Source organism: Peromyscus maniculatus, chromosome 10, assembly GCF_049852395.1.
Source record: "Peromyscus maniculatus bairdii isolate BWxNUB_F1_BW_parent chromosome 10, HU_Pman_BW_mat_3.1, whole genome shotgun sequence".
In the NCBI taxonomy this organism is placed as follows: Eukaryota; Metazoa; Chordata; class Mammalia; order Rodentia; family Cricetidae; genus Peromyscus; species Peromyscus maniculatus.
In genome coordinates this window covers 6,616,335-6,641,428 of record NC_134861.1, presented here as the reverse complement: position 1 = coordinate 6,641,428, position 25,094 = coordinate 6,616,335, and the positions used below count along the sequence as shown (strand labels likewise).

At 49.3% G+C, this 25,094-nt stretch overlaps 2 protein-coding genes across 3 annotated transcripts in view; one reads left to right on the top strand and one right to left on the bottom strand.

Annotated features, from left to right (window-relative positions):
* Positions 1–25,094, top strand: part of Limk2 (LIM domain kinase 2) — a 68,212-nt gene that overhangs the window by 11,013 nt on the left and 32,105 nt on the right. For both annotated transcript variants that reach the window (XM_006972916.4, XM_076547023.1), the window contains exon 2: positions 6,325–6,424. In XM_006972916.4, the coding sequence (XP_006972978.2) occupies positions 6,325–6,424 (100 nt within the window). The remainder of the gene's footprint in view (positions 1–6,324; positions 6,425–25,094) is intronic.
* LOC143267692 (uncharacterized) lies at positions 6,513–11,959 on the bottom strand. The gene is made up of 3 exons (XM_076547024.1): positions 11,687–11,959; positions 8,305–8,432; positions 6,513–6,936 (listed from the first exon to the last, which is right to left on the bottom strand). The coding sequence occupies exons 1-3, from the start codon at positions 11,805–11,807 to the stop codon at positions 6,664–6,666; spliced, it is 522 nt and encodes a 173-aa protein (XP_076403139.1). The 5' UTR covers positions 11,808–11,959; the 3' UTR covers positions 6,513–6,663.

The window sequence follows — 25,094 nt, the reverse complement described above, 5'->3', positions numbered from 1 at the left end:
GAGCTGCCATGTGGGTGCTGGGAATTGAACCCAGGTCCTCTGGAAGAGCAGCCAGTGCTCTTAACCACTGAGCCATCTCTCCAGCCCCAAGCCTCCCCCATTTTGAGAATTGTGTTCAGCATTCCAGGCTGGGTTCCCTGTGTGGTTAAGAATGACCTTGAAGAAAAAAAAAAAGAAAAAAATGATCTTGAACTTCTGACCCTCTTGGCTCCATTCGATGTCACAGGCTACAACATTCCAGGTATCTGTCACCAGGTCCAGCTTTGTGTGGGGATCGAACCTAGGGCTTTGTGGTGCTTGGCATTCACTCCTCACATAAATGTTTATCGAAGGACTGTGTAGGTCAAGACCTGAATTTGGTTGGCTCCCTAGTTCTTTCAAGTCAACAGTAGCCAATTTTAATCCTGTGCAAGTTTTTATGGTACCTACCTCCCATCTCTAATGTCATCCCTTTCTCCCACCCCTCCCCCCAATGAATTGATGTTTTCCTCAGAGCTCAGTTTGGAAATTCTTCAGGGAATCCTCTTTCGCTGTGCTTCTGTTTCCCCAGTTCTGAATTCAGTACGCCTCCATGCCACTGCCCCAGTTATAAACACAGTCATGCTGTTTGAGGGCTGCGCTCTCCACACGGGCTGGAGGCATAGCTGGCATGGAATAAATATGTGCTCAGATAATGGCCTCAAGGGTAGCCATTGAATTTAGCAAGAAGTGGTCACTTGGTGAGGCGGTTTCAGAGACACGATGGGTGGATGGCGGATTGCAGTGGATTGTGAAGTAATCGGGAAAGGAGGAAGTGGGTGCTGGGAGGTGCAGACAGCTTTTTCATAGATGCGGGAGCAGCGGGATGGTGGTTGGTGCTGGGAAAGACTCGCTTATTAAATGACAGCGGGAAGGAGCCAGTGCAGGGGGTGGGGCAGGCGATGACCAAAGCCCACATCCCAGAGAAGCAGGGTAGGGATCTAGAACAGAGTGCCCTGTCAGACAGCGAGCGGAGCTTGTGTCCTGGAGACACTGGACACAAGGTCTGACCTGGAGCTGAGGTAGCCTGGTGCATGGGAGAGCCAGCAGCTACTGGACAGTGGACTGCACAAAAGGAAAGACCGGGAAGGAGCCTGTGTCTGTGGGAAGAGGGCGTTAGGGGTCGCCCTTCCACACCGAGCAGGCTGACCTACGCGTTGCCTGTGTGTGTTGGAGATTTCTCAAGACTGGAGAAAACAGGGCCGGCTCAGGAGGAAGTTAGCGTAAATGGGAAGCCTTGGTGCCCTGATTTTTGGAAACCTTGACTCATTCAGAGCCAATTGTTGAAATGTTCAGTAAGTGGGTAGTCAGGTTAGACCCTATCCTCTTGGGTGAAGAGTGAAAACCAGAAAGGGAGTACGGGCTGTTCGAGGTAGGAGGATCAGGAGTTCAAGGTTACCCTCGGTTACGTAACGTATTAGGTAGAGGCTAGCCTAAGCTATATGAGTCCTTGCTTCAAAACCAACCAAAAGTCCTTGTTTGAAAAACAAGGCATGGCGTCTTTAATCCCAGCACTCGGGAGGCAGAGGCAGGCGGATCTCTGTGAGTTCGAGGCCAGCCTGTTCTACAGAGTGAGATCCAGGACAGGTACCAAAACTACACAGCAAAACCCTATCTTGAAAAATTGGGGAAAAAAAAAAAAAAAAGAATGAAAAACAAGGCATGGCTTAGCTTAAAAGTAATGACATTTGTTGGAGAATGAGATGGACACCCCTGAGCTGACCCTAGGAGGACTTTTTTGATTTGTTTTTTTTTGTTTGTTTGTTTTTCAAGACAGGATTTCTCTGTAGCCCTGGCTGTCCTGGAACTCGCTCAGTAGACCAGGCTGGCCTCAACTCATAAAGATCCTCCTGCCTCTGCCTCCTAAGTACTAGGATTAAAGGCGTGTGCCACCACTGCCCAGCCCCTAAGGTTTTTCTTTTTTTTTTTTTTTTTTTTTTTTTTTTGGTTTTTCGAGACAGGGTTTCTCTGTGTAGCTTTGCGCCTTTTCCTGGAGCTCACTTGGAAGCCCAGGCTGGCCTCGAACTCACAGAGATCCACCTGCCTCTGCCTCCCGAGTGCTGGGATTAAAGGCATGCGCCACCACTGCCCGGCCCCTAAGGTTTTTCTTATAGATTTATTTGCGGATGTGCTTGCACACTATGCTCAATCAAAAGCAGGTGGGGGAGGGGGAACGGAGGTCAGAGGAGGGTGTCAGGTCCCTGAACTGGAGTTACAGGTGGTGGTGGGCTGCCTGTTGTGGGGACTGGGAAGCATTCTTAGCTGTTTCAAGCAGGCGCTTCACCACTGAGAAGATTGATTTGGCTGTGGCTCATCACAAACGCTCTCGTTTCCTTCTCTGGAACCCACAGTGGAAGGACAGAAGTACCCCCAAAAGTTGTCCTCTAACCTCCATATACATACTGTGACACATGAATATCAGCCCCTGCCTTTTCACACACACACACACACACACACACACACACACACACACACACACACACGCAAGTGCACACACATCACACCCACAATAAATATTGTATGTATGTTTTAAGTGCCTTTCACTGGAGTAGGAGTGTGGCTTAGTCATAGAGAACTTCCCGAGCATTCGTGAGACCCTGGGTTTGCTCCTCAAAACACCACAGATCCCCCCCCCCCCATCATCTTGCTCAGTGTCTAACTTGGCCTGGGCCTAGTTTAAATGAGTAAAATAAAAACTTTTTACTTTGTGAGCTGGAAAGGTGGCTCAGAGGTTAAGAGCACTGGCTCCTCTTCCAGAGGACCCAGGTTCAATTCCCAGCACCCACATGGCAGCTCACAACTGTCTGTAACTACAGTTTCAGAGGATCCAACACCCTCACACAGACATACATGCAGGTAAAACACCAATGCTCGTTAAATAAAAATAAATTAATTTAAAAAAACAAAACAAACATTTACTTTGTAGTTTTGAAGAAAGACATTGTATATACACTGAGTACTATTATTCTGACACACAAATGTGCATGCATACCCAAATGCATATACATTATACACACATACACATAATAATAAATAATAAAACTATTTTAGTATACTCCTTTAATCCCCATAGTCAGGAAGCAGATGGAGGAGATCTTGGTAAGTTCTAGACCAGCCTGGTCTACATATTAAGTTCCAGGCTAGCCAGGGCTACATATAGAGACCCTGTCTCAAAAAAAAAAAAAAAAAAGCTGGGCAGTGGTGGCACACGCCTTTAATCCCAGCACTGGGAGGCAGAGGCAGGTGGATCTTTGTGAGTTTGAGGCCAGCCTGGTCTACAGAGCAAGATCCAAGAAAGGCACAAAGCTACACAGAGAAACCCTCTCTCGAAAAACCAAAAAAGAAAAAAGAAAAAAAAAGAAAAGAAAATTTAAAAGAAAGAAAACAAAAAACAATCTTCAGATTCAGGAAGCATGGTTGATAAACTAGTCTGATACTCCTCTGGCCTGTAATCCTGGCTAATGGTAAGATGAGGCAGGTAGATGGGCAACTTCAAGGTCCACTTTTGCTACAGAGTGAGTTGGAGGCCAGTTTGGACATTGTAGTAAGATTCTGTCTAAAAAGAGAAGGGCTAAACCAGGGTGGGGGTGGGGAGGTGGCACACGCCTTTAATCCCAGCATTTGTGAGACAGAGGCAGGTGGATCTCTTGAGTTTGAGGCCAGCCTGGTCTACAGAGTGAGTTTCAAGACAGCCAGGGCTACACAGAGAAACCCTGTCTCGAAGGGCTAGTAATATATCAGCAGTGGAGTGTTTGCTTAGTATGCACAAACAAGGCCTTGGAATAAACCCCAGGACCACAAGAAAAGAAAGGAAAATGATTGATGGGCAGTTAGATGTCCCAGTGCTGAGGAAGTGCTGGGAAGGAAGGAGCGAGTTTCAGATCCTCACAGCTCCTTTAACTCTCCTGGGGTACAAAGGAGACACCCCACACACTGGCTACCCCCATAGTGCTGAGCAATCTTGACATCCCTGGAGCCGTCTTTGTCTATTCATGGCCTGTGCCTGTGGCAGTCTGGAGTTACCCAGACAGAACAAAGCTGCATAGAGAGCGGACAAGGCAGTCTTGTAACAACCTTGCCCCTGTTTCTAGGGTTGAATTAGGCTTGCTTTCAGCTGCCTTTTTTATTTCACGAAGTTGGCATTTGAGCCACACCAAGACCACTGTGTTTTGTTTGGGTTTCCTCTGTCCTGGAGGGTCACAGAGCAGCCTCTGCCGACCTTGACCCCACAGTCCTGCAACATCCTTTCTCCCGCTTTGGAAATCTCCCCCAGTTTTCAAGGCAGGGCTCAAGGCTCTAATTCCCCTACGGAGACTTTTCTGCCCCTTATTAGAAAGAACAACATTAACATGATGGGACAGAGTAGAGGCTGGAGATCTTTACATACTCAGTTTGCCACACACACACACACACACACACACACACACACACACACACACACACACACACACAGAGCCCTCAGCACCAGGTCTCCTATCCATCCATTAAAAGAGAACAAATTATTTGAGAATAAAACCCGCCTGGATCTGTGAAAGCAGTGATACGTAGTTCCTGGCACACGGGAGACAAGGAACCTTCACTGGCTGGCTGTTCTTCTCTCACCATACTGAGATAGCTCTACCTCTGGACAGCTCCACCTCTGAAGCAAAAAATGAAAACACAGGAGGGTGCTTCCTTTCCAGTGGCCTTGCTTTCTAAGTGGCAGAGGCAGTGTGTCTGTCCGCCTCCATCCTGTGCTTTGTGGGGAGAATACCACTGGTGCTGGGTAAATGAATGGACCAGGTGATGGGAAGTGTGAGTCAGTACAAGACAATAGCATGTGTAAACCAGAGCAGAGGGGCTCTGGGCACTAGCTGGGGACAGTCATAGGAAGTGGGGGAGGGGGAGACGCTTTTTCCTTCTTCTTAGTAGCCTTGGGTCTTAGGTTTGGGGTTTTTGGTTTGTTTTTTTGGTTTGTTTTTTACGTGTATTTGTGTGTGGAGAGGCTGCGTGTGCCCTGATTGGAGTGTGAAGGCCAGAGGACAGAGGGAGTGGTTTTCTCCTTCTGTCATGTGGGTCACAGGGATCAAACCCAGGTCATCGGCTTGGTGGCAAGTGCCTTTGCCCACTGAGCCCTCTGGCCAGCCCTGGTTTAGTAATATTAGTTTTTGTTGAGATATGATCTTGCTGTGTAGCCCAGGCTGGCCTCAGAGATTCACAGTCCTCCTGCTTGGGCTGAAATTGTAGACATGTACTATGACACCTGCCTAAAAAGCTGGCTTACATTAGTTAGAAAGAGAAACAGGGCCAGGTGTGATGGCGCACGCCTTTAATCCCAGCACTCAGGAGGCAGAGGCAGTTAGATTTCTTTGAGTTTGAGGCTAACCTGATCTACATATTGAGTTCCAGGTCAGCCAAGGCTGTACAGAGAAACCTTGTCTTGAAGGGAAAAAGAGAGAGAGAGAGAGGAACAATTAGTCATTTTAACTTACATTTTCATTTCCTGTGTTCATTTTAACTTACATTTTCGTTTCTTGTGTGTGCACATGTTTTCAGGATCGCAGGAGAGACCACCGTGATCTAGCTCTGCTCACATGGGAGGACAGGCGGCTCACAGGATAGCACAGGACAGCCGGGGTGGGGCTGGCCACTGAAGTCACTTAGAGCCAAGAATGCAGCAGGGCCTCAGTACAAACCAGAGTTTTAACCAGATAGGAGGATTAAAGCATTTGCAGAAAGGTTTTCCAAGGTGGGGGAGATAAAAGGATTTGAATTCCTTGTCATAAAGGTGTTCCAGTATTTGATAGAAAAGACGAATATTTAATGTTCCTTACACATGCTCTGTCTTGTGCGACAGAGGACAGCTAGCAGCCTGAGTGGCAAGTGCCTTTCTCTGCAGATCAGAGCCTTTTTTTTTGTTTTGTTTTGTTTTTTTGTTTATCGAAACAGATTTTCTCTGTGTAGCTTTGGAGCCTGTCCTGGAACTCACTCTGTAGACCAGGCTGGCCTCGAACTTACAGAGATCTGCCTGGCTCTGCCTCCGAAGTGCTGGGATTAAAGGCGTGCGCCACCACCGCCTGGCCCAGAGCCATTGTTTTGAATTGATAATTACTTTTGAAGCCAAAACTTCCCTTCCCTAGAGAGATGCCGGGCTGAGGCCGTCAAGTGTTTACCAGCGGCCTTGTGGAGGGGGGACACTGAGTGTGAGCAGAGCCTGATCCCTTCAGTGGGAGCTTCTGTTGTTAACTGGGCCTTATTCCACCTGACTGAAATTCCCATCCTTTGCTTCCCGATTCCTGGGGACTGACCGTCTTGGTTTGTGTGCAGGTGAGGAAGCCTGGCGGTGCCGGGGCTGCGGGGTCTATGTTCCTCTGAGCCAGAGACTGTACAGGACTACCAGCGAGGCCTGGCACAGCTCCTGCTTCCGGTAAGTACTTCCGCTCTCCGTCCTTCGCCATTGTACGGCGGCCCCTGCACGGTTTTCAGGTGCTGAAAACACAGAGACAGTTCTCTGGCTAGAGAATTTTAATCTTGGTGGGCATGAGGGGCAGGGAGGGGATGTGCCGAGGAAGACCACCCTGCCAGATTGAAGTGCAGGAACCACAAATGAGCCACGTGCCGCTGGAGGGAGAGGTGGGGTGCTAGTCTAGGGTTTCTCCAACGCCCTCACCTTAGGCTGTGGAAACAGGCCAGAAAGAGTGGCTGTCCCCGTGGCCGCACCACTGACTGTGGAGGTGCCTCGTGGCGTTTCAGGGTGGCTGGCAGTGTCATCTCTTCCCCACAGGACACCTCCCCGTCCCCCTTCTGTTTGTGGCTGACTTTATTACATTTCCAGATTATTGTGAGAAACAGCTGTTTCTTAATAACTACAGCGTCGGTCGGGGCGGGCGAGAAGGCACTGGCCGCCAAGCGGGCCCGTCTGAGTTCCGTCCTTGGGCCCTGGTGGTGGACGGAGAGAACCAGCTCTGGGAAGTTGTCCGTTGACCTCACATGCACCCCATGGCATGTGCATCCGCACATAGACACATACACACCGACCAAACAAACAATCTTTTTAAAAATCTCCAGCTTTAAAGCCACATTTATTCTTGTCGCTGGGGCTCCGTTATCTGGAAATGGAGATGTAACTAAGGACTCCAGTCTGCAGTGTGCAGTAGGCACCCACCGAGCACCGGTCTGCTTTGAAGGTGAAGAGCTTAACTTTGCAAATGAGTTCTAGCTCACAGTCACTCCCAATTGGTGGAACGGGGCAGGGTGGGAACCTGTCGCCTCTAGGCTCCTGTCCAGAGAATGAGATGGACGTAGACAAGAGATTCTGGTTCCCACACAAAGCTCTGTGTGCGAAGCTGGTGTTAAATAATTTAGTGGACCTTTAAACCCCAGCCTCTCTCCACCCTCCAAGTTCAAGGTGGGGGTTGGCCTGGAGAGATTTGGCCTCTGGAAGAGCTGGAGAGGGACCAGCCTTTTCCTTCTCAGTTTGTTGGTGGTTCTGATTGCCTTGGCTCCTCCTCCCTCTGCTCCTGGGGAAGTGGATTCTGTCTTTTCTTTGCTATTTTATACGCTAGAAACAGAGATTAGCAGAGCCTTAAAGACCTGTGGGATAAGCCTTCGGCTAACTAGTCCTTTCATTTTATAGATGAGGCCAGCCTTGTTCTGGCATCTGACCCACACAATTACATTTGTCCCTGCTCACATTCCTACCCATATTATTTTCTGTTCAGACCAGCAGAGCGTGATAGAACAAGCTAGCCCTTGTTATTTCTTTCTTTTTCTTTTTTTTTCCGTTCGGGTGAGGGTTCGAGGCAGGGTTTTTCTATGCAGCCCTGGCTGTCCTAGAAATTGCTCTATAGACCAGGCTGGCCTCCACCACGCCTGGCTAGTCCTTGTTACTTCAGATGACTAGAAGACACCCCCTATTATATCTGTAGCCCCTTCACTCTGAAGATGAGAAGACTGCTTAGGGTCACAAGAGCTGGCCTTCAAACTGAGGTCCTGAACTCTTTGCAGTTTTGACCAGGTGTTTCCTCGTGAGGGTGTGAGAAGAAATACGGGTGGGGTGGCATACCTGTCATTCCAGCTCTGAGAAAATTAAGGTGGAGGATTCTGAGTTTGAGGCAAGCCTGGGCTACATAGCAATACCCTGCCTTACAAAGAAAAAGGTAAATCGTATTAGTATACAGATGACCGCATAAGGCTGCAAGCTATGATGTGGGATGGTCAAATTCTCAGTCAGAACCTTTCAAGGTGTCATGTTGCCTTAGGTAACTTCCCTGACCTTTAGAAAAGGAGGATAAGAATATTACTCACCATGGGCTGGAGAGATGGCTCAGCGGTCGAAAGCACTGGCTGCTCTTCCAGAGGTCCTGAGTTCAATTCCCAGGAACCACATGGTGGCTCACAGCCATCTGTAATGAGACCTGATGCCCTCTTTTGGCCTGCAGGCATAAATGGAGACAAAATGTTGTATACATAATAAATAAATCTTAAAAAAAAAAAAAAAAGAATATTACTCACCTACTCACCTCACAGGCTCATTGGGGTTCATCGATTAAGTGTGATACTCTAAAGTACTCAGCAGATAATTTGCTCATAAAAAAAAAATATTAGTAACCAGTAGCTGTCGCTTTCTGTTATGTGGTGGGTGTGCATCTATGCACACCACAGGGATACACTCACTTCTCTGCACATTTGTTGGTCCTCTGTTGTAGTTTCTGGAGGGCATCTTTGAACTACCATGGTGCAAAGATCTGGAGGGGTGGGGGTAGAACGTCTGCTCCTGTTGATTACTGCTTCGCTTGAAGATATCTCTGTCATCGGCTCTCCCAAAGGAGAATATCTCACCTCGTGAACTTTCTCACGGTAGAAACGGGATGGCAGGACGACCTGCTGCAGAGCATGCCCGCGTGCCCTAGGGAGGGTTGCCGTCCTTTGGATCCAACTTTACTTTTGCCCAAGTCAGAGAAAGCTCCTCAGGGCTAGGAAGGACCATTTGTTTGACCTCGGGGGCAACCTGGGCTAAGGGGAATGTGGGCCTAAGAGGCCTGAACATTCTTTTACAGTCTTTCCAGCTCACCTGCGGTTCTGGTGAAGTTTAGAGGATGTGGTATGGGCCTGCTGGGACAGGACCTTTCCCTTTGGGCCTTTCCGAGACCTCCTTCCGGCCCTGCGCTTCCCAGCTGGGCCGCAGTTTAAGAAAAGGAAGGGATGTTTGTCCCTCCTCATACACCCCCCACACACACACACACCCTGGTCCTTGTCACTGGGTGAGGCTGAATTGAATGAACAGGTTGTTGGGACTGGTGCAGCCTCCACCCTCCCTCACTGGGTTCCACCTTGACCTAGGGTGACATCTGTGGCCCCACTTCCAAGAGCCTTCCCCCAGGTTCTCAGGTGCCCAGGGCATCTTGAGACTGGGAACCTGGGCCTGTTCAGTGAAGTCCAGCTGGCAGGCCTCCTGGAAGTAGCCTGGGTGTTGGGCACTTGGCCAGGATTCTTCTGATCTACCAGGCACATGGCTGACCCTCCCTTGGTCCCCCTTCCCCCCCCTCCGCCCTTCCCACCGGTCCCATTTAAACTGTGAGCACCTCTGGCCTGCCTTTCTTTGAAGAATGCCCTTGAGTCTAAATCTAGAGCTGTTCTCTCTGAAGCGCCTGGCCTCGGCGCCCCCTGGGGCCGAGAGTGGAACCAGAGCCCATGTTCACTGCTGAAGTTGGCGTGCGGAACTGTGAGTGGTGACCCAGCTGCCTTGCCTGTCTTTCTTGGTCACCTCTCTCTCTTTTTAAGACAGTCTTGTATCCCAGGTTGGCCTTGAACTTGTTTTGTGTGTGTGTAGTTGAGGATGACATGGAACTTCTGATCCTTTTTGCCCCCACCTGAGAGCTGAGACTACAGCATGTGATAAGTATTTTGAATCTTCAGTAATGGGTTTCTTCGCTGATGCAATAAGCCAAATTAATAAGACCAGGCTTAATCTGAGCAAAGCATTCCCAGATGATCTCAGGGCACGAGGAGACATGGCAGATCCATGGACCCAAACTTAAATACCCTGTAGGCGAGGTCTTGAGGAGCTCTCGGGGAGGAGCTGCCGCTTGGTGGGCTTTCTTTCTTTTCTTTTTTTTTTCTTCGAGACAGGATTTCTCTGTGTAGTTTTGGTGCCTGTCCTGGAACTCACTCTGTAGACCAGGCTGGCCTTGAACTCACAGAGATCCTCCTGCCTCTGCCTCCAGAGTGCTGGGATTAAAGGCGTGCGCCACCAACCCCTGGCTTGGTGGGCTTTCTAAGAGGCAAGAGGGGCTTGAGGCAGAGCTTCCAACAGAGCAGTATGTACACCATGTCTGACTTATGCTGTGTTAATTGAGCCAGGGTTTCCTGTGTGCTGTGCAAGTAGTCTACCAACTGAGCTACTACATCTCTAGCCCTTTTTAAATTTTTGAGACAGTTTTGCAGTGCCTCAGGCTGGCCTCAATCCTTCCTGTCTCAGTGTCCTTAGCTTTGGGTTTACAGGCATGAATACCCTCCCCAGCTCTTGGTGATTTTGTGGTTGTGGCATTGTTGGGGATTGAACCCATGGCCTCACATACTGGGCAAGGTGTTCTACCACCGAGCTATAGCTCTGGTTCTTTTAGAATTTTTTTTTTCCGGAGCGGAGGACCAAACCCAGGGCCTTGTGCTTGCTAGGCAAGTGCTCTACCACTGAGCTAAATCCCCAACCCCAGAATTTTTATCTTGAGACCGCGTTGTCTAGCCTAGTCTATGAGCATCTCAGGGTGGCCTCAAAGTTGAGAGCCTCCTGTCCAAGTCCTTTGGAGTTCTGGGAATGCATCACCACAAGCTAGCGCTCCATCTTCTGGTGATTCACCCTCATCGAAGGCGGGCAGCCTTTTAAGCAGGGTCCTGGGAAAAGGAGGAGCCGTCCTGGGAGTCTTTCATGGCCCTCAGCTGAATTGCTCTTGTTTGATCTGGTTCCTAGCCGAATGAACAAAAGGAATCCACCACTCCCAGGGCCCTGGAAAGTGTCCAGCCTCCTTTCTCAGGACGACTGAACTGTAGCCTGTGGGAAGCGTTTGACAAGGCCTGTGCTCTGGGAAGGGGCCGATGCCGCTGGAAGACCACGGTCATCTCCTGAGGCAGCACAGCTCGGCCTGTGACTCAGGAAAGATTGGTGAAGAGATGCACATAGAGAATCTGAAACTGGAGTGGGACAGAGGGGCTGACAACAGGGACTTTCTGAACTGCCAAGCCATATTAATTGTGGTATCTACTACATCTAGTGTGGTATCCTGTTTCCAGTTCTAGGAACCACAAACTAACTAACATTCCATGCCAGACACTGGCTTAGTGTTTTACAAGCATTGCCTTATTTAATCTTGGAGATAACCCAGTAAATGAATTACTTGTCTTACCTTTAAAAAGAACCGCTTAGGAGTGTTCATATGCACCTATAATTGCAGCAGCCGAGAGGCTGCCTCAGGGGAACTGCGAGCCTGAGGCCAGCTGAGCTCTGTATACAGTCAGACCTTGTCTTAAATTCAAAGGGCAGAACCAAGCCAGGTGTGGTCCTTCTGCCTGTCACCTGGGCACCGAGGCAGTAGGATCAGGATCGTGAATTCACGGCTACCAAGTGAGACCCTGTCTCAAAATACACAGATGAACATGTCAGTAACAATAAAGCTGGGGAAGTGAGAGTTACCTGCTAAAGTCGCGCAGCCAGTCAGCCGCCTGTCTGGGGTCTGAAGCCAGGCTTCTGCCGTTGTGTCCCGGCACTGCTGGATTGTGGGCACGTCATTTAGCCTCACTTCTGCTTCGGTCATGTGCACACACACTGCTAGTGGCAGATAACCTTGAAGTCGTCTTGCCCTCCCAAGTGCAAGAGTCCTTGCAGTCACCCCTCACGCTGCTGTGGGCCCCTGGGTGGCAGGTTGTAGAGCAACTCCGCCCCCTGCTGTTCACTGTGGGTGCTGGCTGTGCCGTCTCAGGAGAGACTGTTTATCCAGTTTATCTCCCAGGAAACAAGCAGGCAGGTCACCGGGGCTGGCTGCTGGCTGCCGCCTGGAGCCTGCAGGACAGGAAGGAAGGAAGGAAGGACAGATACCTGGGCCTTCGTCTTCCCCACGAGACTCTGGGCTGTGGCCGTATGTGACCGGCAGTGTGCCTTCGTCCTGCTCTGCTCTTTGTGACGTGAGAAGGCCCGCTGCCACTGACCAGGCAGCAGTGGAGAGGTGGAGGGGACAGGGTTGACATTTGTAGACGCTGTACTAAGAGCTTTCTCGTCCGATTCAGCACTCACGGTCACCTCTACTTTACATTCAGACAGAAAGGTCTGGAAGAAAAGCTTGCCTCGGGTCATTTAGTTGACGTGTGTGTGTGTGTGTGTGTGTGTGTGTGTGTGTGTGTGTGTGTGTGTGTGTGCACAGAACCTCGTTTATACTAAACACATGCTACACATCCACATACCACTAAGCTACACATCCCACTTTTAAAATTAACCACTTAAATTTTTAGACAGGCCTCATATACCTCAGGTTGGCCTGAAACCTTTTTTTTTTTTTTTTTTTTTTAATTTGAGGGTCTCACTATGTAGCTTTGGCTGGCCTGAAATTCACTATATGTGGATCAAGCTAGCCTTGAACTCACAGACATTGGTCTTCTGCCACCAGAGTGTTGGGATTAAAGGCATGCAGCACCATGCCCAGCAGGCCTGGAACCTTCTAGGTAGCTAAGGATGACTGACCGAATGACTGATCTTCCTGGTGTTACAGGGGTGAATAACCCTTTGTAGCTCATAGGTGACTGACATTTGAATTTAGGTCTTTCTGCTTCCCAAAAGGACCCTTTTCCCACTGGTTGTGTAGCTGGGTGACTGGCCCCTGATGTCGTCCTCCTCCTCCTCCCACTCCCAGATCTCTCCTCTCCCAGATTTCTCCTTCTGTTAATTCTTTAGCCTGCCAGCCCCACCCATCCTCTCTCCAACCTCGTTATTGGCCATTCAGCTCTTTATAGACCATCAGGCGTTCTAGACAGGCACAGTAACACAGCTTCACAGAGTTAAACAAATGTAACATCAACAAAAGTAACACCCCTTAAAATAATATTCCCCAACAGATGGACGGCACACTCCATCACCTGCCTAAGTCACCAATGGAGAGTCTTTGATAACGTAGAGTAGATTCCTCGTTCTTCACGACCCAGCCTGTCAGCTTTGTCTTTTTTTTTTTTTAAGGTATTAACTTTTCTTTCTTTCTTTCTCTCTTTCTTTTTTAGATTTAGTTAGTTTTAAGACTTGGTCTCATTATGTAGCCCTGACTCTTCTGGAACTCGCTCTGTAGACCAGGTTGTCTCTGCCTCCCAAGTGCTGGAGTTAAGGCTGTCCACCACCATGCCTGGCCCAAGGTTTATTTTTATTATTTTTGTGTTTATGTGTATGTGTGTGTACCGCATGTGTGGGGATGCCGTCAGAGGCCAGAAAAAGGTGTCAGATCCCGTGGAGTTAAAGGTGATTGTGGGACACCCGATGTGGCACAGGGAGGTGCACGTGGGTCCTCTGGAGAAGCTGACCATCCTCTCAGCTTCTGAGTCATCTCCGGCCCAAGCCTCTCAGTTTTAGCCCTAGCTTATATTTTTATGAATGTGTTCGCCTAGTTCTGTTTCTCATTCTCCCTGCCCATCCACGCTGTCATCACCTCTCACCCGCAGGCTGTCAGTCTCCCCTGCCCCCCTCCTACCTCCCAAGCCACTCGTTCTCTGCAGAGAAGCTGGAGTGTGTGACACACACACTGAGGGGGAGCTCCCGACTGCCTGCAACTCCGGTCCCAGGGGATCTAACATCTGCGTCCTCCCCAGGCACCATCTCCCCAGGCATATACATACCCACACACCTTTAATCCCAGCACTCGGGAGGCAGAGACAGGTGGATATCTGTGAGTTTGAGGCCAGCCTGGGCTACATAGTGTGTTGTAGCTAGAGTTGTCCTGCCTTGCCCACAGTCAGGACAAATCTTTGTCACCCGCCAGTCCCACAGCCGCTCAGACCCAACCAAGTAAACACAGAGACTTATATTGCTTACAAACTGTATGGCCGTGGCAGGCTTCTTGCTAACTGTTCTTATAGCTTAAATTAATCCATTTCCATAAATCTATACCTTGCCACATGGCTCGTGGCTTACCGGCGTCTTCACATGCAGCTTGTCATGGTGGTGGCTGGCAGTGTCTCCTTCTGCCTTCCTGTTCTTTCTTTTCTCCTCTCTGTTAGTCCCACCTATTCTTCCTGCCTGGCCACTGGCCAATCAGTGTTTTATTTATTGACCAATCAGAGTAATTTGACATACAGACCATCCCACAGCAGTGTGTTCTAGAACAGCCAGAGCTGTTAGAGAAACCCTGTCTCAAAATTTAAAAAATAAATAAATAAATAAATAAATAAATAAATAAATAAATCTATCTTTAAAACAAAAAATTCTGGGAACTGGAGAGATGGCTTGGAAGTTAAGAACACTTGCAGAGGTCCCTGAGTTCAGTTCCCAGCACCCACATGGTAACTCACAACTGTCTGTAACTCCCGTTCTAGGGGTTCTGGCACCCTCTGCCGGTCCTCTCTGGCACTGCACACATGTGGTTCATACACATTCCATACACCCCACCCTCATAAACACATCTAAAAAAAATAGGGGTTGAGGATGCAGCTCAGTGGTAGAGTGTTTGCCTAGCATGCACAAGGCTCCAAGTTAATCCCCGGTGTTGAAAAAAAAAATCTGCACATACTGTACTCTCTTCCACAGTGTCATGTGTCCAGGGCCTCCTTCCCTGCTGACAAGGCTCATATTATTCTGCCCCCTGGGCCTGGCATGCCAACTCCTCCTCTTTTTGCCTAATTAGCTTCTGATCATAGTTCAGATCTTTCGCTGGATGTCTCTGAGACCCGTCTCCCTCACCCTCAAAGAATACTGAGCACTTCCCATCTGAGCTTTCGGTTTCCTCTGAGACTTCTATTGGAGTTTTCGGTCTGTGCAATTATTTCCTTTATGATGCCTTGTGACATCTCACGGTGAGGGACTTCAGGGACTGCTGGGCTTTTTGTCCCTCCTTGTGTCACCACGGACACATCACTGGCAAAGGAAACGAGTCGTCGAAAGAGTTGCCAGAGATGTGATGTAAGCGCGGCCTTTCCTGCACTTCCGCTTTCCCACATCCTTCCCTTAGCGGGCTGCGGTTCCGGTAGGTGGCGGGGAGGAGTGTGCTCCAGACACTGGGTTTGGGGAAACTGTCTGTAGGGCCAGGTAAGAAGATAAACCTTTGTCCTCTACCTTCCAAGGAACTGTCCTACAGTGGGGGAGCCGTGACGAGGCCCGAGGGCCCGCTCTCCAGCAGCCTTTATAGGTGCGGCCCCGGCAAGAGCAAGCCCTGGGTACCCGGGACCTCCGGGAAGAAAGGCAGTGAGGAAGAATGAGCCCGGCTGCTCTGGTCCACACTCATTCTGAATTATTCTAGAATGTGCAGACTCTCCGTCCCAAGGGCAAGCTACTTCATTGTTTTCTGCAGTTTTGCCATTAATTGGTAAAGTGGGATACTTGCATGGCGTCTTTTACTTACGCCGTAGCTGGTTGTGGTGGGGATGGTAAATACATGGCAGTTCTCTAGGACCTTGAAAATGAACTTCGTGTCTGTGAGTTAAAGATCAGCATATGAGAGCAGCAGCATGTCGTAAGGGCCGCAGACTCCAGGAGCAAATCCTGGTTCTGCTGTCGATTGGCTGCTCACTACAGGTACTTTCTGTGTTTTGTTTTCTTACCTGCTCATTTCTGTGTCCCGAGCTCCGACTTCAGTAGATCATTCCATCCTAGTTGGAGATGCTAACTTGGGTCCTACCTGCTAGTGTCACAGTGAGGGGTGTACAAGGGAAATATCGTGCGTGGCATTGGATCGTGCGTGGCATTGGAAAGGGGCCTTACATCCCTCTAGTTTGCTTTATATTGCTGTCATAAACACCATGACCAAAAGCCACGTGGGTAGGAAGGGTTTATTTCATCCTACCCACATCCACAGCACAGTCCATCACCGAGGGGAGGCGGGGCTGGAACCTGGATGCAGGAGCTGAAGCAGAGAGCGTACTGGTTTGCTTCCCAGGGCTGGCTCAGCCCGCTTTCTTTTATAACCCAGGACCCACCTGCCCAGAGGTGGTCCCTCCCACATCAGTCATTAATCAAGAAAATGCTCCCACGGACTTATCCACAGGCCAGTCTGACGACAGCATTTTACCTCTTGAGGCCCCCTCTTCCCCGATGACACCAGTTTGTGTCGAGTTGACAATAAAAATAAGTCATCCTCAGCTGCAGAGTGAGTTTGAGGCCAGCCTGTGGGTTGACACAGCTTGGATCCTAGAACTCTGACTGGGGCAACAAGGGACAGACTGATGGATGTACAGGAGATAGTGTGGACTGGACTCTCGTGTGCTTGTTACATAGGGGTGGATGGAGGTGATGTTATTCTGTATAGCTGAACAAGGAGGTGGGGTTGTTCTATACAGATGGACAAGGAGGCAGGTTTAGTTAATCTCCGTGGGAGTAGTCTCTGTAGGGGAGCCGTCTCCAGGCCATCAACATCCGGGTAGAGGAAGCTATGGTGGACACTTTCTGCACACACTGTCGACATTCATACTGGAACAGAGGATGGCGTCGCCACTACTCTGAGCCTCATTGAGGGGGTGGGGACAGTGAGGCTTTGCCAGTTTCCCATGGGTCTAAGGCTTTGTCCTTGAATGGCTGTCTCAAGTCAATGGCATGTACCCACTCCGCACATCACACACTCAGGGCTTCCTTCACTGGGCTACATGAGACCCTGTCATAAAAAAACAAAACAATAAAACAAACTGGTGGTTTAAAAGAAAATGGCCCCCAGAGGGAGAGGCACTATTAAGAGATGTGACTTTGTTGGAGTAGGTATGGCCTTGGAGGTACTGTGTCACTGTGGAGACGGGCTTTGAAGTCGCCTCATAAGTCAGTTCACTTCCTGTTGCCTTTGGATCAAGATGTAGGATGCTCAGCTCCAGTACTATGTCTGCCTGCATGCCACCATGTCCCACCATGACGATAATGAAACTGTAAGCCACCCCCTTAAATGTTTTCCCTTATAAGAATTGCCATGGTCATGGTGTCTCTTTATAGGAATAGAAACCCTAACTAAGACACAAACAAAAGTAAAAATGAGTAAATAAGTGGCCAGCAGCAAAACAGAAGTAAAAAGGCCGTGAAGCAGAGTCATCGACGCGCCTGGAAAAAGTTGCTGGGTGTAGCTTAGCTGCCACCAGGCCCGGGTCTACCTTATAGGCTGGGCTTGTTTGCCCGATTCACTACTTCCCAAGGTTAAAAAAAAAAATCTTGCTGGGTGGTGGTGGCACACACCTTTAATCCCAACACTCGGGAGGCAGAGGCAGGTGGATCTCTGTGAGTTCGAGGCCAGCCTGGTCTGCAGAATGAGTTCCAGGACAGCTACAGCTGTTACACAGAGAAACCCAATCTCTAAAAACCAAAACAAACAAACAGAAACCCTGTAGCTGTTCTTTCCCTTATAGTCCATGCACACAAAGCAGCCCTCTGATGCCCAAGTTAGCCACACAGGCTTTGTTTTTTTGAGCTAGGGTCTCACTGTGTTGCCTGGGCTCATTTTAAACTCTTAGGCTTGATTCAGTTGATCTTCCTGCCTCACAACATCCCGATTGGCTGGAGCTCTAATTGTGGGTACCACGATGCCCAGTGTAGGTCCCCAAGTCCTACATGTGCAGGGGACATGGGCGTGCTGATATCACTTGTCATTGTGTAGGTGGACAGTGATGTTGATAAACCACCAAAGTGTGTGCCTGCACCTCTCCAGGTATGTCTGTTCTAGACCTAAAGGCCAAAACCCAGGCCCAGGTTAGGTTCATTCACCAAGATGCCAACTGTAGAGGGCTGTGGATTAGCAGCCAGCCTGCCTCTGAGTACCGTGTTTCTTTTAGCATTGACCTAATGGGTGTGGAATTGTTTTCTTACCTTAATCCTTTTATCAAAGTAGAAACTGAAGCGCAGAGAGGTTTAAAGGCTTGGCTGAGATCACACAGTAGGCTGTTGTTAACCAGGAAGGACCTCCTGTCTTTTCAGGACTCTGCTGGCATTGCCTTGAGATGTGTTGGTATGACAAAAGGACTTCTTCCTCCCAATGCAGTCAAAACAAGAACGTCCACGTGAAGGGAGCATTTGACACTGAGTGTCAAACTTTTTTTTTTTTTTGCTATTGTTTTATTAGGGTTTTTTGTTAATATTATTGTTGTTAATTTTTTAAATAGAGATTGGAGAGATGGTTCAGTGGTTAAAATCACTGTGGCTCTTGTGGAAGATCTGGGTTCGGTTCCTGTCTGTAACTCCAGTTCTGGCGGTTCTGACACACTCTGGACTCCATGGACACCTGCACACACCTGGCATACATAAACTCAAGCAGGCACACACACGTGTACCTAAATATGTGTATGGGTGTTTTGTCTGCGTGCATGTCTGTGCATCATGCAAATGCCTGGTACCTGCAGAGGGTAGTAAGTCTCCTGGGACTAGAGTTACAAGCATTTGTGTGCTGGGAATCAAACCCAGATTCTCTGCAAGAGCCACAAGTGATCTTAACCACTGAGCATCTCTCTGGCCCTTTTCTTGTGGTGTGTTTGTTTGTTTGTAGTACTGGGAATCCACCCAAGACCTCATGGGTACCAGGCAAACATTCTACCACTAAGCCACATCCCAGCCCCTGAATTTCCTAGTATTAGCATCACAAAACAGCAGTGGATGATTATCCAGAGGGGCCACCATCTGATTCTAAGTGCTCACAGCCATACAGAGAGATGCCAGTGGTTAAAGTGACCAGGTTCATAGAGATGTGGCCTCAGGACAAAGGCATAGTCTACCGGTGGCGAACACTTTGGCAAACAAACCTGATGTGAACCTAACACAGCCAGCTATAGACTTGAGCTCAAACAGCTCAGAAAAGGAGCGTTCTCCTTGGTGTTTCAGATATTATTTCCTAGCTGTTGGGAACCTCCACTTGCTTAAATGCTTCTGATAACCCTTCATTGCCTGTGAGTATCTTTAATTGCTCAGTTGCCAGGGTCTAGTCCTTAGTGATCTAGCACTGTGCGCGCGTGCGCGCGCGCGCGCGCGCGCGCACGCACACACACACACACACACACACACACACACACACACACCCTTCTATGGTCACTGCTTACGTGTGGACTACGTTGTAGCTAATGAATATGCTCAGGGTTATATTGTTCCTTCAAGCTAGAAGTCTCTTGTCTGCCTGGCAATCAGCCTGCTATGGTCAGCTGATAGATACAGCACGTCCTCTGGAGGAACCCCACCCCATGTCCACCCCCACCAATCAGAGGAGCCTTTTTTCACCCTCCTTGTTAATCTTCCTCATACTTGAGCTAGAGCCCTTCTTGTGTTTGTTTGCACATACAGCTGAAGTCTTCAAGTAGTTTTCCAAGGGTGGAACCGTATCTAATCTACCTTTGTGCCCCATGGCGTAGCAAACTCGAATACAGCAGTGTCAGAGTTTTTGCTAGGTGAATGGTGCATTGGGAAATGGTGTTTTAGAGAGCTTGAATAAAGTCCTTCCCATGTGCTCCCTCATCATCTCTACTGTGCAGGCTCCCCCAGGCAAGAACTTATCTTCTGAGATGGACGATGAAATAAGACCTCTGTCAATAGCCAGGCAGTGGTGTACACCCTTAATCCCAGCACTCGGGGAGGCAGAGGCAGACAGATCTGTGAGTTCGAGGCCAGCCTAGTCTACAGGGTGAATTCTAGGACAGCTAGGGCTGCACAGAGAAACCCTGTCTCCAAACAAACAAAAAGACCTCTGTCTATAATGTGATCAAGTATTAATATAGAGTATTAAACCATCAAAGGCCCCTCCCGTTTGCTGCTGTAGCAGGTCCACTGCCATGTTTTTCTTCTTTCTCCCCCACCAAACGTTAGGACCCCCACCTCTGGGTAGTGCTAGAGGCATGCTAACAAATTCTCTCTTTGGGTGGGAGAGGTGGGGAGGCAGGGAGGCAGGGAGGCAGGAATTTGAGACAGGGTCTCTCTACGTAGCCTTGGCTGTCCTGGAATTCACTATGTAGATTAGACTGGCCTCGAACTCAGAGATCCTTTCGTCTTTGTCTCCTGAGTGCTGGGATACAAGGCTTGTGCCACTGCACAGTCCTCTGGTTTCCTTGTCCCTCACAATCACCAAAACAGCTCCCAGCATCCCATGTCAGACTAAATTAGCGATTTTTTTCCCCTGTGTCTCTGTCATTCTCTGGCTCCGCCTTCTTAACAGTGTTCTGAAGCGCTTGTGATGGGATCAGAGGTCCACCATCCCACTTCCTTGGTGACAGACTCTTGTAGAAGTGACAACTGGTTTCAAAGTCAGCAGTATGAGCTTGCATGTGTGAGCATGTGTGTGTTGCTGGAGAAGGAACCCAGGGCCTCCTGCATCCTAGAAAAGGGCTCTATCACTGAGTTACACCTGCAACTCCAGTTTGCACAGAACGGCCATGTCTTCTAAACTTATCATCTATACAGTGTCATTGCAAAGAGAGAGAGGCAGCTACCATGGAGTTTCAGATGAATAGTAACAGCATTAGGAAGGCAGAGGTCCCCAGTAAGTCGAGGCTTAAGCAACCCTCACCCTGACAGTGACCAAGCAGCCTTCGGAATAAAATGAACCGTCTGTCTGAACACTGACATTAGTGGTGAGGGAAGGATAGTGGTTATCCTGTCCACTTCCAGGGTGACAGTCAGAGGAAGTCAGAGGGAGAAACGCTTGGGAAAGAATCAGGCAGTGTTCCCCATCTTCGGTGTGGATCAGAACTACTAGGCTTTGTTTAGAATGCAAGATCTTTCCCCCAACCTCGAAAACTGGTGCTGTGTGCCTGGGTGGTGCCAGGGATATCTTCATTTTCCTAATGGACTCCAGGATAGCTGTTCTTTCAGCCACACCTTGAAAAATACCACTGTGATCATGAAGTAAGCACAGAATAGCTGTTTGCGACAACTTCAGTGCGTTGAACCTAGAATTCAGTACTCAAGTTAAAGCCTAGCCCTGCCAGTTCTCATACACGAGACTCTGGACAACTTTCTCAAGTGAAGAAAAACCTTCATTTCTTCATATATAAAAAGGAGGTAGCAACCCCCACCAAGATAATTTAATGGCAGGCAGTATGTGCGTGCATACCAAGCTCACCTCTGTGTCTGGCTTGTAGAACTCCATAGTCTGAAAACTAAGCACCCACTACTTCCGGAGCACCCATCTTTTGTGTGGGGAGGTACTGGAGTCCAGTTATGTTGCCCAGGATGACTGTGAAATTAGGAAGGCAGATAGGGAACCCAAAATGTACAGTAGCACCCAGTTATATGATGTATCCAAATGATTAGTGTGAGAAAATCATCCTAACACACTGAAAGGGACAATGAGAAAGATCTACAGTGGTGGAAGCTCTTGGTAACTGGAGAGAGACTGGAGAATGGCGGTCATACCCAGAGGCTAGTGACCGCTCCCTCCGGGCCTGTCCAGGTGACGATCTGCAGTAAAATACAAACAGAAGTGGCTAACTGGCCCAGGTTTTTTTAAAAAACAGGGAAAGAGAGATCCTGGGAAAAGTAAATTTATGATCTTACTGATTGAAAAAATCGTCTCCACCAAAGTTCTGGGCAGATGATGGACAGGTGGGCAGTGGACACCTGGGAGAGGAGGAGCCAGCTGCTTGGGCTCTGCAGGAAGTTGATCTTTCCAGTTCTCAGGGACTTGATGGTCATGAAAGTCTCTGGGTTTCCCAGGAGTTTGATACTCTTTCATTGTACCCTCGCAGTACAAATGTGGGGGAGGGGCTGGAAAACGGGCCCCAGCACGTGTATCAGTGCAGGTCCTGTGTTCCAGAGGCCAGACTCCCAAATCTTGATTGGGTCTGTGTAGGAGAAAGGCCTTGAGAGTTAAGATGGGCAGACACTACTTTTACCTCAGCCCTGTACGTCCGTCCATTCATGTGAACGCGGTGGTTGCCCTGACATCTCTGAGCTGGCTTGCCCCGCCCCAACGTTTGTGAGGGGCCGAAATCCTTTGTGAGCTGAAAATACCTCATCGTCCATCCTCTAGGACCGTGGTCACTCACACTGAGAGTCGAGTCATGTCTACTGAGCACATGGCTAGGCTTGTGCGGTGCCAAAACCTAGTACCTGGCATCTACCCTCAGGTAGTCTGATACGGCAGACTAGTGGCCAGACATGGACACAGAACCGCGCTTCTGTGTGGTGGGTGTAAAGATAAGTCGAGGAAACTCTTCCTAGAGGAGAAGGAGTGCTCCATCGTAGTTGGGTGAGAGGAAAAGGCAGCTGCCAGATGAAGGCACAGGAGGCTGTGGAGGGAGCTAAGAACAGGGGTTGGGGGGCAGCTGAGGGAAGCCAGTTGTGGTCAGGGCAGCCTATCCGGTGGAGGAATTAAAGTGACAGCCTGAGGTCCTGGTGTGGTGTTCCTGCCGGGCTTTTTGATGGGATGATAGTGGGGGGGGGTGTGTGTGTGAGCGGTTTGTGCTAAGGAATTCTAAGAAGGTGAAGCGGTGTGTAAATGGCAGAAAGCACGTATTCCCTCATCCCTGCTTCTTGTCACACTATCCAAAAGTGAAATGGATAAGCATGTAGGGGAGTCCTCTGGTGTCCTAGTTAGGGTTTTTATTGCTGGGGAGGAAAGGGTTTATTTTGCTTACACTTCTACATTGTAGTTCATCGCTGAAGGAAGTCAGGACAGGACCCGGGAGGCAGGAGCTGATGCAGATGTCTTGGAAGGGTAATGCTTACTGGCTTGTTCCTCGTGGTTTGTTCAGCCTGCTTTCTTATAGAACCCAGGACCACCAGCTGAAGGGTGGCCCCACCCACAATGGGCTGTGCCCTCCCCATCAATCACTAATCAAGGAAATGCCTTACAGGCTTGTGTACAGTACTGTCTTATGGAGGCATTTTTTTTTTTTGTCTTTCTTTTTTCTTTTCCTTTCTTCTTTGGTTTTGGGTTTTTTGAGACAGGGTTTCCCTGTGTATCCCTGGCTTAGCTGTCCTGGAACTGACTCAAGGTAGACCAGGCTGGCCTTGGAATGCAGAGACTCTGCCTCCTGAGTGCTGGGATTAAAGGTGTGTGTATGGAGTTAATTTCTTAATTAAAGTTCCCTTCTCTAAGATAACTTTAGCTTGTGTCAGGTTGACATAAAACTACTGAGGTATGCGCTAAGTGTTCTAGGTGCTTCCAAAGTCTAGAAAGCGAGCTGGAGCGTGGAGGAACAGGGACCAGAGAGATGGTCTGCTCAGAGGGATGGCTGTGTTTAGCAGCAAAAATTAAGAGGCAGGACCCCAGACAGCCGTAATATGTATGCCTGTAGCTACCTGGGAGGCCGAGACAGGAGGATCACAAGTTCAAGGCTGGCCTGACAACATTATGAGATCCTGTTTCAAAATTTAAATTTTTCTTTAAAAAAAAAAATTTGCCCAGTGTGCTCAAGCCGTAGTCTCCAGCATGGTGTAAAGAGAGGAAGCAAGCTGCAGCCTGTCCCTGCTTCGAGTCCTCCTCACCAACAGAGGGCCTCATGCAGCAGACACAGGTCCCTGAGCTTCAGGCCATTTGTCTAGAGCTCGTGTCCAGGCAGAGGTTGGGGTGTTTCGTCCATTCACCACAGCTCACCAGGATGATCACTTGGGGCTGTCAGATCTGAAAGCTGTTCCTCAACCTGCTCCAAATGGAGGCACCTTGGAGTCTCCGCTGGTTCTGGGCAATCCGTTTCCAGATTGTGAAATGTACAGGAGCTTAGCACCATCTTGCTGTTCTATCCGAGTCCCAGGGTCCTTGTAGTTGCGTTGGGCATCTGTAACTGTTGGATCCCTCCCAGCTGCTCCTTGGACCTGTCAGAGCAGCTCTTTTTCCTGGGGCAGAAGGGGAAAGTGTATTCCCCACCCCCCAATACACACACACACACACACACACACACACACACACACACACACACACACACAGTGTGACTTTTCCCCTCCTGGTTCTGAGGGGTTTGGACCCTTTGACATTGGCTTGAAGGAAATCACACTATCTGAGTAGCCAGCCATTCCCTACATCTGGTGATCAATCCTTTAAAGGCACCTCCTGAAAGCCAGATTTATGGGGGTCACATAGATTCCACCTGGGAGGGGCTTCCGCTGCAGCCCAGAGCTTGGGGAGACGGCTGCTGCACTTCCAGTGGGGAGGCACTCACATGGCGCTGAGAAATCCTCTGATTAGTCCCCCACTCATCCACCCACCAAATCCTTTGTGAGGAGAGAGGGAAGAGGAGAAGGCCTGCAGCCTCCTGCCTGCATTCCTAGACACCGACTCACTCAGCCCTCGGCCCCTGGAGCGCAGAGCCGTGTGAAATGTCAGAAGGAGTTATGCTCAGGGCTCCCTGGCCTCGGCCTCTGTGTCTTGCCTTTTCTTCCGTCTACACTCCGTTCATCAGATGGAAATCAAAGGATGCAATTGGATGCTAGTTCCAGGTTTAAATAGGGGCTCCCCCCCTCCTCGCCTGATTGAATTACAGGGGAGCGTAGTACATCTGGGCTCCGTAGCTGTGAGAAAAAGAGCTTCCCGCAGGCCAGCCTGCAGCGGTCCTCGGTGTCTGTCCTGTGGGATACTTCCCTTCCACTGCATCTCACTCCCCTGTGGCTCTTGTGTGGCCCCCAGCCAAGAGCCTGATTCCTTCAAGGCTGGCTCAAGAGATTTAATCTCAACTTGAGACCCAAGGAAAACAGGGAGCCCACCAGCACCTCATAGGAATGAAAAATGTTGAAGCTGGAAGCTCTTTAGAGACCTAACCCAAAGCCTAGACAGAGGCAGGGGCTTGCTAGAGGCCACATAGCTAGCGCAGAAGTTGAACAGTAGTCTTAATGATATTACCAGCTAACATTTATCAACTCTTGATGTGTTCCAGACTCGATGCCAAGGGCGTAAGGGGAGTGTGTTGTTCAAACCCAGACAATCTGACTCTGGGCCCAGGCTGCACCCCTCAGTACAGCATGGTAGAACACG

Coding starts and splice junctions, on each gene's coding strand:
- LOC143267692 (XM_076547024.1), bottom strand. CDS start 11,807: ATGACCGAAGCAGAAGTGAGGCTAAATGACGTGCCCACAATCCAGCAG. Junction 8,433..11,686: donor TGGCTGCGCGACTTTAGCAG/GTAACTCTCACT, acceptor TTATGCCTGCAG/GCCAAAAGAGGGCATCAGGT. Junction 6,937..8,304: donor AGCCATCTCTCCAGCCCATG/GTGAGTAATATT, acceptor GTCCACCACCAG/GGCCCAAGGACGGAACTCAG.